The sequence below is a fragment of the Muntiacus reevesi genome, chromosome 3, assembly GCF_963930625.1.
Source record: "Muntiacus reevesi chromosome 3, mMunRee1.1, whole genome shotgun sequence".
Taxonomy (NCBI): domain Eukaryota; kingdom Metazoa; phylum Chordata; class Mammalia; order Artiodactyla; family Cervidae; genus Muntiacus; species Muntiacus reevesi.
Window position 1 is genome coordinate 145,547,486 of NC_089251.1, and position 14,820 is coordinate 145,562,305.

At 39.6% G+C, this 14,820-nt stretch overlaps 1 protein-coding gene across 3 annotated transcripts in view; it reads left to right on the plus strand.

Annotated features, from left to right (window-relative positions):
- Nucleotides 1-771: 771 nt before the first annotated feature.
- The window catches only part of ALS2 (alsin Rho guanine nucleotide exchange factor ALS2), a 58,816-nt gene continuing 44,767 nt past the window's right edge, over nt 772-14,820 (plus strand). For 2 of the 3 annotated variants that reach the window (XM_065930816.1, XM_065930817.1), the window contains exons 1-3: nt 793-1,335; nt 12,260-12,335; nt 13,625-13,779. In XM_065930816.1, coding sequence (XP_065786888.1) covers nt 12,316-12,335; nt 13,625-13,779 — 175 coding nt within the window. In that variant the 5' untranslated portion in view covers nt 793-1,335; nt 12,260-12,315. Of the gene's footprint in view, nt 1,336-12,259; nt 12,336-13,624; nt 13,780-14,820 lie in introns of all 3 variants that reach the window. The other variant, XR_010662437.1, reaches the window with a different exon arrangement.

The following is a 14,820-nucleotide window of genomic DNA, read 5'->3' on the forward strand; positions in this document are numbered from 1 at the left end:
AACAGACCATTTATGCACAGGACGGTGAGACCCTGATTGCACATCTCTCGCTGATAGTCTGAATACAGGTTTGCAGGTCCAGCGATGGCACACTGTCTAGCCGTAGAGTTTGCATCCACTCTCTGCCAAGAGTGGCGTCTCCGGAAAATCTTCACGAGGGGACTTAGGGGGCTCGAGTTGAGTCGTGGTGGGGTGGTGACTGCAAGAAGCAGACGGTCGTGAAAATGTGTGCTGGGCAAACAGACTGGCTTTACTAAGACTGTACACTGGAGAGCCCAGTGGGAATCATAAGAGAGACCAACTCATTCCCTCCGACCAGACTCCATCCTTTGGAGTCTAAATAAATAACAGCATAAACACAGTAAGAACACTAGCGTCCACCCACGCCGCATGGCGATGACGTCATTCTCGCGGGAGCAAGCGGCTCCCGTTAGGGTAGGTACAGTCCATCAAAGCAGTCTGAATACATTTCGCATTTTAGCCTCTTCGCCTTCAAATGTAGCGCTTACCCTTCGGACTTGAGCAGTTTGAGGTAGCAACAAAATGACCACGGCTCCCGACCACCCTCCTAGTCGTCTGTCACCATGGAAGCGCTCGGGTAGTTAGGCTGCGGCGACGCCACGTTACGTCACTGCCCAAGTGCCTCTCAGGAGGGGTGGTTCTGCCTGGCCTTAAGGGAGAGACGAGTACCCCCGGGGACGTTGCCCGCGGTGCCCACCGCCCCTTGAGTAATTTTGATCCCTACCAGACGCCGTTGGCATCTGACCCCACCTCCTTGGAGGGTGATCTCCCGCCGGCAGACTCGCAGGCCGCCCAGCCCCAGCCGAGAAGCCCCGCCCCCCGTGAATCAGCTGATCTCACGGCCCGCCGAGCTGCTGGGCTCGCGCCGGATGCAGACCGCGGTGCCGCGGGTGGAGCGTCAGGTGAGCGAGCGCGGGGCCCGGCTTGGCCCGTGGCTTCGGAAGGCTGACCGGCCGGGGCCTCCAGCGTGAGGGCGGCCGGGGTCCGAGAGAAAGGCGGAGGCGGCAGGCCGAGGCCCAGGAGCGCTCTGCGGGGATCCGCGGAGACGGCGCCCCCGTCTTCCCAAGTCAGCGTCCGACCCGCTGCGCCTGCCTGTCGAGGAGCACCCAACGGCCCCAGGTTCTCCCAGTCGCCCCGGTTCCTCCCTCCTCAGACGGCGCGCCACTGCGGAGACCTCAGCCTCCTGAAATTCTTTGCGTCCCCCCTTCCCGCCTCCACCCACGCTGCCTTCCAGCCATTCATTCCGGAGGATTTATTGAATGCCCCACTCTTGGCGCCGACCAGATAAACTCGGGTCCCTGGCCGCGAACCTTGGTGAGTGTCCCGGGAGGGGTTGCCCCTGGATGCAGCTCGCGGTGGACAGTGGACCAAGGGTTTCGCTGACTAGAAAAGGCGGTCGTGGAAAAAGAAAATGACTGTGATATTAAGAATTAGGAGTTTAGGTTAGTCCTTTGGCTTGTCAAGTGATCCAGCAGAGGGTGGTAAGTTCTTTTGACAAGTGAAGGCAGGAAAATAACACATGGGTTTTCGTGAGGAAATGGTCCTAACGCTGGTGTTGGTCCTCCGTGTATGTTTGGCTAAAGTGGTGGTGTATTGCTTAGGGCTTTGTTGATGAGGGAAGAGGGAAAACACACGGGCTGAAGTGGCTTATCCAAGTACAGTATTCTCTTTTGGATTTAGAATGGAAAAGGAAATAACTGTTGAATACACGCTTACCATTTGTCCATGGCATCACCGATGCAATGGACATGAACTTGGGCAAATTTCGGGAGATGGTAAGGCTCAGGGAGGCGTAGCGTGCTGCAGTCCATGGGGTCGCAAAGAGTTGGACACGACTGGGCGACTGAACAATGACAATAACAAACGCTCTTTCTTAGTCTGCTGCTTTCTGGATTTGTTGGTGGCTGTAAATGTTCTTTAAAAGGCTTTAAAAAAAAATTGTGTGATGTGTGTTTATTTTGAACAAGTACAGAAATTCAGCAAACCTGTTGGTCCAGTATCTTTTCAGTTTATCATAGATAGGGATAATTTGGAGTGGCCACTTGACCTCTGAGTTAGTGAATACTTTAAGAATTTAAAAGAGTGGAAAATTTGTTTTTGCAGTAGATTACAGTATTTTAATCTTAATAATACAAGCATAATGGTGAAGATCCTAGGCTTTAGATCTGGGCGTACCTGGAGTCCCAACAACTTACGTCTTTGAGTTTGGGCAAGTTACTCATCTGCTGAATATCCTTATCTTTAAACTGGGTATAAAAATACTTTCTTCGTAACAGTACCTTTACATGTAATGGTTCACGTATTGTATTTTTTTTTCTTCTTTACTGAACTTGGCATTGTATGTAAATATTCAATACATATTAGCCATTTTATGTCATTTTCTTTTCCACTATACCATGACCCACTTACTTACTGTTTTCTAAATGATGTGAAAGATAACTGAATTTTTTTTTTTAGAAAAGAACTATAATTTTTAATATCAAGCGTTAGTTTCCAGATAGTTTTATGATGCAGGGGTATATTTAGAGAAAATATGATTTCAAGTTGGTCTGTAGTAACTTTGGTGTTCCATTAGAGCTTTTTAACGGGGAAAGTGCTGATGGAATCTATACCTAGTTTAAATTAATTACTTAGTTTGCAAACTGTGACTAGTATTGGCAGATGTAAGATTCATAGTTATAAGGAGAAATGTTAAAAACTGTTTCACATTATTAAAACTTGAAAAGATAATGATGCAGAAAATAAAGTACCAAGCAAGTAATTTGAGAGGGAAAATTTGAGTGGCATTATGTAAGCCCCTTATTTTTAAAATTGATTCGTATAATGTGAACTGGAATCCCTTCTCTCCAGATTTCAGCCTTACAGAATTTAGGTCATCATTGACTTACTTTGGACATTTTGACTGTTAAAAAAGCAAAAGGTATGATATGAACCTCACTGAAAACTGATTTTTTTCATATAATTAGCTGGAAAAAGTACTATCCTCTACCTCTTCATGAAAAGCATGGGTTTAATGTAGTATTGCTAGGTCCATTCTAAAAGTATTTCCTAAGAATATGACTTGACTTGTAAAAACCTTTTGTAATTCTTGATAACATGAGACAAGGTAAGGAGTGAGTTGAAAAACTATGAAGGAAGTAACAAGTGGTGGTTTTTGAGTTGGTGTAAAAGAAGTCTTGCTTTAATAAAGTGTGAGGTTGAGCCCTTTTCTCAGACACTCAGGGGAATGCTGTGAGGATTTTACTTTGTGAAATTAAACCTACCATATATTCTTGGTTGTGTTAGGGATATACGTAATTCTGGTAGTCTTAGTTTTATTTTTTAGCAATTTTTTCTTTTAATGCTTCATTGATGACCAGGTAATTCAGTCATCAGTTATATGAAAGCAGTAGGTTTAACAGGATATCAGTCCTTAAGAACATGCATGAGGACCACAAATTAAAGCAGCCAACTTGGACTTGATTCTTTTTAGCACTGCATTTATTTTTCTATCCCCACCTGCCATTCCTCTATAGATGTAATGGTGCTATCTTCACAGTTTGTCCTTATATTTGCCTATATCACACAATTGATAGAACAGATGAGCAATTGGTTAGATAGGTGAATTAATTGATCCATGTGGATAGAGCACAAATATTCAAATCAGCAAGGTAATGAGTACTTTGCGGGGGAGTGCAGATCTTGCAGACTTACTCTTATTGTAGAGTTTTTTGTTTTGAAGAAAATGTAGCTTTCTCAACTCCTATGGATAAAAGACCGGGTCAGTGTGATATGGGTGGGTTTTTCATTCTAGGGTTATTTTCTTCCACAACCTGAATTTTTGTTGAGCTGAATTCTTAACTAGGGGCAATTTCCTAAGCAAACATCTAACAAAGATGATGATAGCAGTTCTTAAAAAATAACAATAAGTAGAACAATCCAGCTGTACTTTTGTAGGGAAATGGATAAACTATGGCTTATTCATGCAATGAAATACTATCCCCTGGTAAAAATGAGTGAATTACATCTTTTCTTATCAACATGGATACATCTCAAATACATAATATTGAGTAAAAAAAAAAAAACAAATTGCCAAAGGATAGATGCACACAGTATTATGCAACTGTGTAGAGTTTTAAAACAATGTAACATATACTGTTATGTGTGTATCTAGCGAGAGTACATAAACGTATAAGAATATACATGGAAATAAGACATATTAACTTTAGGAATAGTGGGTAACCCTGGAGAAGAAAGGTTTGGATAGAACTCCTTCAGATCTCTGTATAATTTTTTCTTCTGTTTTAAAGAGAGCTGAAGCAGATATGAAAATGTGTTAAAATATAAAATGGAATGATAGGTGCATGGATTTGTATTTTTAAAGACTTGTATATGGTCAAGAGAGTTTGTAAAACTAGAACCTTATAATTTTTTCTTATAATTGGGCTCTCTTCAGATAGGCTCTCTTTATTTTACTTTGTAGCTTCTCTCCCTGCAGCAGGAAAAGAATGTGCCAGTGCAGAGCCACTGTGTAAAACTTTTTAAAGAAAGGAGCCAGACCAATTATTTATTCAATTTTATTTTGCTGTTTGACCTGAACTCTTGGGAGAAATGCTTTCCTTAGGATATACAGAGTGATCCTTCGTAAGAGGCTGCAGGGGAATTCAAGTTCTCAAAACCCTTGAGAAGTACATGATGGTGAATTCTCAGAGTGTAGGGGAGTGCATTGTATCCTAAAGTCCTGAAAGGAATTTGGACAGTGACTCAGATACAAAGTTACTGTTGATATCATATAGTCATTAGCATTTACTTTTCTTCAAGTTTGCATTGGTTAAATTTCATTACAGTGTAGTAATCCTAAGTTTTATACTGTGAATGCAAGTGTCCTAGTTATTGCTCAAACAAAATAATTCTCTTTCTACAGGTATTAATAAGTAAACATGATGATAATGTATTAAATGGCTGAGTTATGAATAGTCAATTTAGTAGCTGATCCCTAATATAGCTCATAAGTTTAAAAAGAATATTTTCAGGCCTAATCAAGATACCTGTAATTAGCACTTTCAAAATACTCTAAGTGAGATATGTCTCCAGAACAGTATATTTTGGCATGTGTACTCCCTGTTTTGTGGCCTCTTTTTGACCTTAAGCACTGGATATTATTGATCGGTAAAATAAGAAATAAGTCAACATACTTTGAACTATGTTTCTGTAATGCCTTTTTTTTTTTTAAAAGCAGCCATTTTAATGAAAGAATAGTAGCAAACTATTAAAGGAATAAATAATAATTATATATAAGTATATAATATAAGTAAATTTCTATATATAAATAATTTATATCATAAGTTATACACTGTCAAGTAATAATAGGCATAAATGGTTGCAGTACCTGGGAATTTGAGATTCAGTTGCTGAATTATAATACTTATCAGAATGTTGCATGGGAATTTTAGTATTTCTAGCAAATGCATTTCAAAGAGGTATGCTGCTGCTAATTCGCGTCAGTCGTGTCTGACTCTGTGCGGCCCCATAGATGGCAGCCCACCAGGCTCTGCTGTCCCTGGGATTCTCCAGGTAAGAACACTGGAGTGGGTTGCCATTTCCTTCTCCAGTGCATGAAAGTGAAAAGTGAAAGTGAAGTCGCTCAGTCGTGTCTGACTCTTCATGACCCCATGGACTGCAGCCTACCAGGCTCCTCTGTCCATGGGATTTTCCAGACAAGAGTATTGGAGTGGGGTGCCATTGCCTTCTCTGAAAGAGGTATGCAGTGGGTGCAAAAAAGAACAAAGTGGGTATTGCAGGATATTATTTTACCATGTTTCCCCCCCTCCCATGAGCAATATCCATTTTAGAAGATTCTGCACAGTCAGAAGAATACAGTTTTAGTAGGTTTCAGGGTAAGATTTGTTGTTGTTTTGTCACTAAGTCATGTAGGACTTTTTTACAACCCCATGGACTGCAGCCTGCCAGACTTCTCTGTCCATGGTTTTTCCCAGGCAAGGATACTGGAGTGGGTTGCCATTTCCATCTATAGGGGAACCTGTGTCTCCTGCATTGGGCAGGCAGATTTTTTTTTACCACCGAGCCTCCAGGGAAGCCCCCAGGGTGAGATTAGCAGGCTATAAAAAAAATAAAAATAAGTAAAAACAGAGAAACTATGAAGCCTTAATGTTCCTGATTACACCAGAAAGTCTCCATGTGCTAAGGAGAAAGGGACTGTTCTCTCCTGGGTTATCTGACATCTGTGAAGTGGCGTGAAAGAAAAGCATCTTCCTTGTTAGGAAGATCATTAGCAAATTATGGATGAAGGTTTTTATTATGAGAAGGTACTTCCCTTCTGTGTCTAAAACTGACTTTTAATTATATATAAGCATAGAAACTTTCTAATCATTTGAAAGTCTGTGGACAGGAACTTAAGATCAAGGGTTGTCTTCCACTGGGTACTCTTATGTGTAGCCAGCTTGCACCTAATGGTTACTATGGATACAAGAGCTTACCGATAAATAAGTCATGGTTTCTGACCTCCCGGAATTTATAATATATTTTGAATCAATGACTTAGTAAGTGCATTATGCCATTAGTAACAGCATTATAAGTAGTAAGTACTTTCTAGGCCATCCTACTGACTTTATTTATATGCATTAATTTACTGATTTCCTGAACTCTGGGTCAGGATTTAAGGGGTGGTCAGCTCCCATGTGATGATAGTGATAAAGAACCTGCCTGCCAGTGCAGATGTAAGAGACATCGGTTTGATCCCTGGGTTGGGAAGATCCCCTGGAGGAGGGCATGGCAACCCACTTCAGTATTCTTGCCTAGAGAATCCCTATGGACAGAGGAACCTGGCAGGCCAGTCCTTGGGGTCGAAAAGATTCGGAAATGACTGAACGCCTAAGCATAGCACGGCACAGTTTGTCTACAGGTATTTATTGAGTACTTGTATATCAGGGCTGTTTTAAGCAGCTGGGATATAATAGAACATACGGTGTTTTGGGTTCCCATGGAAGTTTATATTGGTTCCTTACCTGAAGTATAGTAGGTAAGAAAAATACATATGGTTTTAGTTGTTGAAATTTAAGCATTTTAAAGTTAGTGTACTAACTTTGACTAAATGATTAAGGCAAATGGACTTTGTCCAGAGAATAAAGTTTACTAGATGGGAATACATAGAATTTAATTTTCTCTTTGCATTGGGGATAATAGTTCATTGACATATTTCTGTTCCATATTTAATATGTTTATTTATATTCTACTTTGTTCCTAAAAGGCAGTTTACAGAACTTTGTAAATGTGGCAAAATAAAGTTGAGAGATGGAATGAATGGAGCCAGGTGTGAGATTGGAAAGCACAGCACACATACGGTGAAGTCCTAGTCACAGGTGCTATCCCGTGGGGCTCTTAGCCTCCCACCACGGAATCTGTGATCCTCCTGTGTTTATCCTGCCTTTTTGTTCCTTCTTGAAATGTAGACCCTTCCTCTCATGAAAGGTCAGTCCCACAGCCTGTGTGTTCTGAATGCTCTCCTGTCCCGCTTTGTCCAGAGTTTTTGGTTTTGCCCTCTGTCCTTGTCCCCCTTCTATCTAGGATCAGTGTCATCATCCTGCAGACGTGTTCACCTCTCTCTCATCTGACCCTGCTTCCCCAAAATACGCTCTTGATCTTCATGTTTCTCGCCAGCGACTGCTCCTTTCTATTTGCCATTTCAACATTTTTTTAAAAGAATCATTTGCACCAACTTTATTTTCATGTCCTCACCTCCCACTTACAGTCAGGCTGCTCCAATCTGGTTTTCAGTCCCCAGCTGAGACCCCAGCTGTGCTGAGCAGTCCTTCCTGCTGGAAGCATTTTCGGCTTTGCTTCGTGTGCCCACCTCAGGCTCATGTTTCCTCTGCCTCTCAGGCCACTTCCCGTCTCAGCCTTTGCCCATTGCTCAGTCTGTCCAGGCATCTCACAGCTTGATTCTGTGCCTTCCCTTCCTTTTGTGTGTATTCCTCTGTCACCATCCATTGTCTTGATCTCAGATATTGTCCATATGCTTCCCAAGTTTATATCAGTAGTTAAGACCTTTCTTCTGAACACCATACTCATATATTCAGCTGCTCACTTGATATGTACTCTTGGATTTCTCACAGGCACCTTGAACTTACCAAAAAAAAAAAAAAAAAAAAATCTTGTCTAACCAGAATCTTACCTCCTTACTTCAGAATCCTGTCCCCTCACTTTTCCTCATTTCAGTAAATGGTACCACTACACAGTTGCTCAAGGCAGAAGTCAGAGGTCATTTTTGATCCCTCCTTCTTCTTTATCTCCCACTTGTATCTGTTGCATCACTAAGTCCTGGTTGTTCTAGGACACAGCCCCTCTCACCATTTACCTCTTTCCACCAAACGGGTAGTCTTGTGTGAAATTAAAGAGCCCAGGCTTCCTCCTCCACTCAGATGAGGCAAGAGAGTATTTTCAGGGAGGGTATTCCTTACAAAACTCATTTGGGCACTGTATGTGACTATGTTCACCATGAAACTGACTTAAAACTTTTGAAATGAGTGATGTAAATCATTGCCATTAAAAAGTTGAGGATGCCTACCAAAATGATAGTTTTAGAATACAGGTTCCCAGTCCCTTACTTGTAACCCTTACTTGTAAACCCTTACTTGCAAGATGTGTTTTGAAATTCAGAGTTTTTCTGATCTTTGGACTAAGATATATAAACCATATATAACACTTCCTATGGGGCTTTTGATACCACCCTACAATTATATTAATACTTCTATGACAAAACTTATAAAGATGTACACTAAAGGGCAAAAACTAAATAGCCTCACGTTAGTTTTGGTCAGGTTTTGCTCTTGGGTGAGTTCAGGTCAGATTAAATTTTACCACCAGAAGACATAAATGAAAAAAGCTTTTAGTTTTCGGAGTTTTTTGGACTTTGGATTTCTGGTTATGGTATCATGGACCTGTAGATAGTTTGCAGCTCTTCTTTCTAGTGATAATTAGAACATCTAGACCCAGAATTTTTTTTTAGTCACTGCCAGATAATGGTACTAAAACCATATCCTCTGCATGTACAAGTTAGCTTATCTCTCTGTCAAATGTAACAGGAGGTTGTGTGTCCACTGGGATCTAACAGTGAAATCAATTCATTAAGAACCAAAATTTGCTTTTTGTTTTAAAAGGTCATCTGAGAGTTTGATTACTTTACATTTCACTGTGAAGGAGATCATTTGAAATGTTCAGGGGTATATTTAAACTGAATGTAGCTTTCTTCTGAGGCTCATAGTACTTAGTAGTTGGAGAGGATGCCAGAGTCTATTTTGCTTCTTTTAGAGATGCCATTGGTGTCTGAAGGACAGGTGAAGTAAAAGAGGGGACCCCACATTATCTGAGTCTGTTAATATCACAGAGCTTCTGGGTCAGAGCTAGTTAATATAATAAAGGCTGGAGAGAAAGTTACTCTAACAGAAGAAAAGCAGAGTGCAGGGATCCTGACTCACCTGGGGAGAAATATCCTCAGAAGAAGCCTCATAATTAGGCAGTTTTATAACAATTGAAAATGTTAAACAGTGGAAGAACATAAGCAAGTCTAAATGCTATTTGAATGATTGAGGCAAGTCTTATAGATTTCCCAGAGAGGGGTATTATAAAAATATTAGGAAAGCAAAATTTTTAAATTTATTTTTCTTGTTTGGATACATAGTTGAGGAAGAAAGCTAGGTTAACTGGATTTGGTAAATGCTACATATTTTAAGTATGTAAGGTAAAACTTTTATAAGCTTTCCACATTTTAGCTGTAATATTCCTTTTTAGTTATGTTTCCTTAGCAGTCATTTCCTTTTTTCTCATTGCCATATTTATATTTCAGGTGGGCATATCTTCTTAGAAGTATATTAAACACCATTAACAAAATTAGATCTATAAATATTGATAAAGATGTCTGTGAAATAGTATACTAGCGTTTGGTTGCTGCTTATAGCATTCCTACAAATTTAGTGGCCAAAATTACACTAACTTATTATCTTACAGCTCTTTAGGTTAAAAGTCAGATTCAGGTCTCTCTGGGTTTCAGTATATCATCGGGGCAGCATTTTTTTTCTGGAGGCTCTAGGAAAGAATCCATTCCCTTGCCCGTTTCAGCTCCTAGAGGCCACCTATGTTCCTTGGCTTATGGCTGTTCCCTTCCATCTTCAAAGCCAGCAGTTTAGCAGCTCTCTACCCTGTTTGCATCATCATATCTCTTTCTCGAACTCTCCTTTACCCCCCTTTCCCATTTTTAAGGACTCTGTGATTATACCGAGTCCTCCTGGATAGCTATTAATAGAATCATCTCCCCAACTTAAAACCAGCTGGTTAGCAGCTTTACTTCTCCTTTGCCGTGTAACCTAACACATTCCCAGGTTCTGGGCATTAGGACACATGGACATCTTGGGGATCATTATCCTCCCTACCGTAGATAGAAAGTAACAAAGGGATGTTGCAAAACAGTTTGTAGAGTTTTAATTTCATTTGGATTTGAAAAAGTGATTATTGGTGAGAAATCATATCACATAAGGAGTAATCTACTTTAAGAAAGCCCTGTATTCATAAAAAGGACATCAGAAGGGAAGAAATGTTGGCTGCTTTAGTCACTTTACCAAAAGATTCTCCATGGTTTTGATTGCCAGGCAGTGGGACACAGTTCAGCCCAGAGGCAGGGAGTCAGTTGCATGAAGTGTGTTTGTGCACTGCCGTGCCCTCCCGGAGTTCTCTGGTTTCTTCCAGGGCACTATTTCACCTGTATCAAGGGACCAGTTACTTGTGATCTCTGATAGACAAGCAAAGGTTAGACCTGTCCTCAGAACTTTTCTGTATGCTGTGAACTGTACCTTTTACTAAAAGGTAATTACTGTCACACACAAAGCATAGTACCACTTAGTAATCATATTTATTAAATGTTGTTCAGTCACTAAGTCGTGTCCGATTCTTTGTAACCCTATAGACTGCAGCACGTCAGGCTTCTTTGTCCTTCACTATCTCTCAGAGTTTGCTCAAACTCATGTCCATTGAGTTGGTGATGCCATCCATCCATCTCGTCCTCTGTTGTCCCCTTCTCCTCCCGCCTTCAATCTTTCCCAGCATTAGGGTCTCTTCCAATGAATCGGCTAAATCTATTCAAATATATCTTTCATTTACATGGTACCCTTCATCCGACTTGGAATGATTCAGAACCTTTCTAAAATAAGCACTAGGTAGAGAGTAATTTCCTCCAGATATACAGATGGGAAACAGTAAGAATTCACAGGCAACCTGGAGTAAACAGATGGATCTTACATCTATCCTGCCGGTGTGGGCTGTTTGCAGAGCATTGTGATCATGCCATATCCTTTTGCAAGACAATAATAAATTTGGCCGCAGTATTTTTATCACTCACACATCTAAAACCCCATTGCCCTTATTTTCATAAGCTTTGGTGCCCTTAAAAATGTGAATTTCTAAGTTGAAATGCATTGAGCATTTCTGTCTGCCTGTTCCTATTGCTAGCTCTAACTTTATTAAACTTTTGAGTTGCTGAAATGATGGATCATGATATTCGTACTGTTATTTTCACGTAACTCTTTTCTATTAAATGACAGGTGATATTTTCAAATTCAGATTTCTTTCTTCCAGCCCTTTGGATTATGGTTTTGAATTAAGATTGATTTGGGGGAAATGCTGCTGGTTCCAGTAAATGGAGAACTTTGTTCTAATGATGTAATTTTGTGTGTGGGCATCGCTGGAAAATGTAAATTAAAACTGCTTGAATCTGATACATTACTGGAGAGATTGTAGCAATTCTTGTTTATTTAACTTGTATTTCAGTGTACATATGTCCCAGAAGTATTTAAAAAGTAGCCTTAGTGTGTATGTAGTGAATACATAACACGCTGAGTTTTCAGATTCCACTTCTTTATAATAAAACAAACGAAGAAAGTCTGTTGCGTGGCAGAGTATAGCAAGGTCATAGGTACTCTTTTCTCGCTTTGAAATTACATTTGACGTTCAGCGGGCATTTTTAATAAACTGGTGGGCAGGCTCAGTCTAGAGATTTGACTTTGGCAGGCGGGATATGAAATAGTTTAAATAGTTTTGCTGCATATTTATTGCCCAGTGAATGTGCGCTTGTTGGAGGGCTGCCTTTTTTTTTTTTTTTTTTTTTTTCTGTTTTTGAAAAATCTGACTGATAAAATAGCAAAGGGTTTTTTTTTTTACTGCTTTTTGTGCTTACCTGCATTTTGCTGTTTAGGTCTTTACCTTTTGCAAGGAGAGAATGATTTGGTGATGGAGTGCTCCCACTGACCGATGGACTCAAAGAAGAAAAGGTAAAACCATTTTTTCCTTCTCCTCTGCCTTTCTAGGAAAACACAGCAAACAGTTCCACTTATGTGTAACTTCTCTTCAGTTTAATTTTCTTCTCGATGGAACTTCTCTTCAGTTTAATTTTCTTCTCGATGGTTACTAAGTAGGAATAGCGACATTTGTGTTGATTGGCAAAGAGAGAAAGATAATTACAATAAAGCTTGTTAGTGGTTCACTTTGTTGCTAGTAGTCCCTTTCTTATGCTTACTAAAGGTACAAAATGTCTTCATTTCATCATTGTAAAGCTTTTGAAGCCATTTTTTCCTCACATAATTTCAGTTTTTAAAAAGTAGCCTTGTTAATTATAATTCTATCCTTAGAAAACTTGTCATGGATGATATTTTGAAAAAGGGGTTAGGTTTGTGGCTTCCCTTTCATAAAACCATGGATGTACCCAATTACAACTTATAGGAATATTATTTAGCACAAATAGAGAAAATCCCAGGTAATACAAAATAAAGAAGTCAAAGAAAGTTTCTGAATATCATTAAAATTTTGGCATCAGTGTTCTAGAAAAAAGATTATGAAAAAAGAAATGTCCCATCAGTGGTGACACAAAGGAAGACTTTATATAAAGGAAACCGAGAGTATGTTAATATGACCTTTTCTTGGAAAGGGAGGCAGTTAGGATATGACCATTATTACACAGTTGTGTGTTTTATGATTTTTGAGCCAGTGTCATCAAATGGATAGAATTCTTTGGCTAAAATGTGAGTAAAGCATGAAGGATTTTACCTGTTATAAATTTAACTCTCAAAAATTTAAATAGGAATTGCAGAGCTTTAATTCAGCATAAAATGAAATAAAGATCCCTACTGCTCCTGTCTTTCTCATCAGATACCTATTTGTTGTTTTTCTTTTTCTACCAAATTAAAAAAATATAAAAATAAGACTCCAACCTTGGATATGTTGTAACTTTAATAGCTAAGGAGTTAATGTATTGAGAAGTTAGAATTTTGAAATTTTATGTTACTCAATCAAAAAACTTCAAAAAATAGCCCAGGTTTTGTTGGCTTCTTAGATAGAAACAAGTAATTTGTGGATTTGTCCTCAGGGTCTCATATAAATATAAATATAAATATGTTTTGCCTCTGCTTCTGTGTCATAACCAAGTCATAAAATAGGTGCTAACCTGTTTGACCCAGTCACCCATGTACTGGTTAAAGGTATAAATCTTCATGACAATATTAAGGACAAAAGGTATAGTTCTGAACTACAGAAACAATTAAGCAATTTTTCTTGATGTTTGTAGTTCCACAGAGGCTGAAGGATCCAAAGAAAGAGGCCTGGTGCACGTGTGGCAGGCAGGGTCCTGTTCCGTGGCACCAGAGAGATTGCCAGGCTGGGGAGGAAAGACTGTCCTCCACGCCGCCCTTGGAGTGCGACACGGGGCGCTTCTGACGGAAGGTACTGGGAACGGCGGCTTAGCCAGCACCCACTGAGGCCCTGAGCCGTGTCTGAGCGCAAGGACAGCTGAGCCCCGTGGGCCGCGGCTCTGAGTGGGCTTTGCTAGAGCTTGTATTCTTTCTGTGTTCAAAATATGTTCTTACTCCCTTTATCAGAAATCAGATTAGTTCTTAAATTTAAGATGTTCCCTAGCTAGAATAAAAGGGAGAATTATACCTGAAATTTTTTAGTAGTGATAAGTACATGAAAAATTAGATTTTTTGAAAGATTATGTATTCAGAGATCCTGTTGCTATACCTTTGTTCATTAAATGTATCAGAATAATAATGCTAATAATAGCAAATGTCTGTTAAGCAATTATATGTGCCAGGCACTGTGCTATGCACTTTATATGTATTATCTCATTGAGTCCAGACAACCACCTTATGAGGTAGCTGCTGTTATTATCCCCACTTCACAGATGAGGAACCTGAAGGTCAAGGAGGTTAAATCATTTTCCCAAGCACACACAGCTATTTAAAGGGTCAGAGTCAGGATGGGAACCCAGAGAGTCTGATTTCAAAGCCTGCTTTTAAAATCACTTGGCTATACTGTCTTAGTACAGGTTTTCTCAGGCATAAATGGCAGCTCATAAGAATATAATGCAGTCTATAAATCTGTAACAGAAACCTAGGCTATAATTTATATAGAGAGCTACCTTTAATTTTGATGGCATTTTTCCAGCGCAGTCATGGTAAATTTGATTTGGGTCAGGGCAGTCATCAACTCCCCTAGTTTATAAATTTCTGCTCTATAAGCATTTGTTAAGTATTTAATAATGCTTTGGTATTTTCCTTGTAGGAACTAAGGGAAGACAAATTTTAGGAAACAAAGCTTAAAGCTGACCTTGGTGGTTTTATGGGGTAAACATAGATTTCTTTCTAATTTCTTTGTTATTATGTCACTTTTATTATAATAATACATAATACTATCATTATTATTGTATTAGGCCAAAATTTGGAAAAAGCCTTATTTTTTAAATGTGAACTATATTCAGTACCT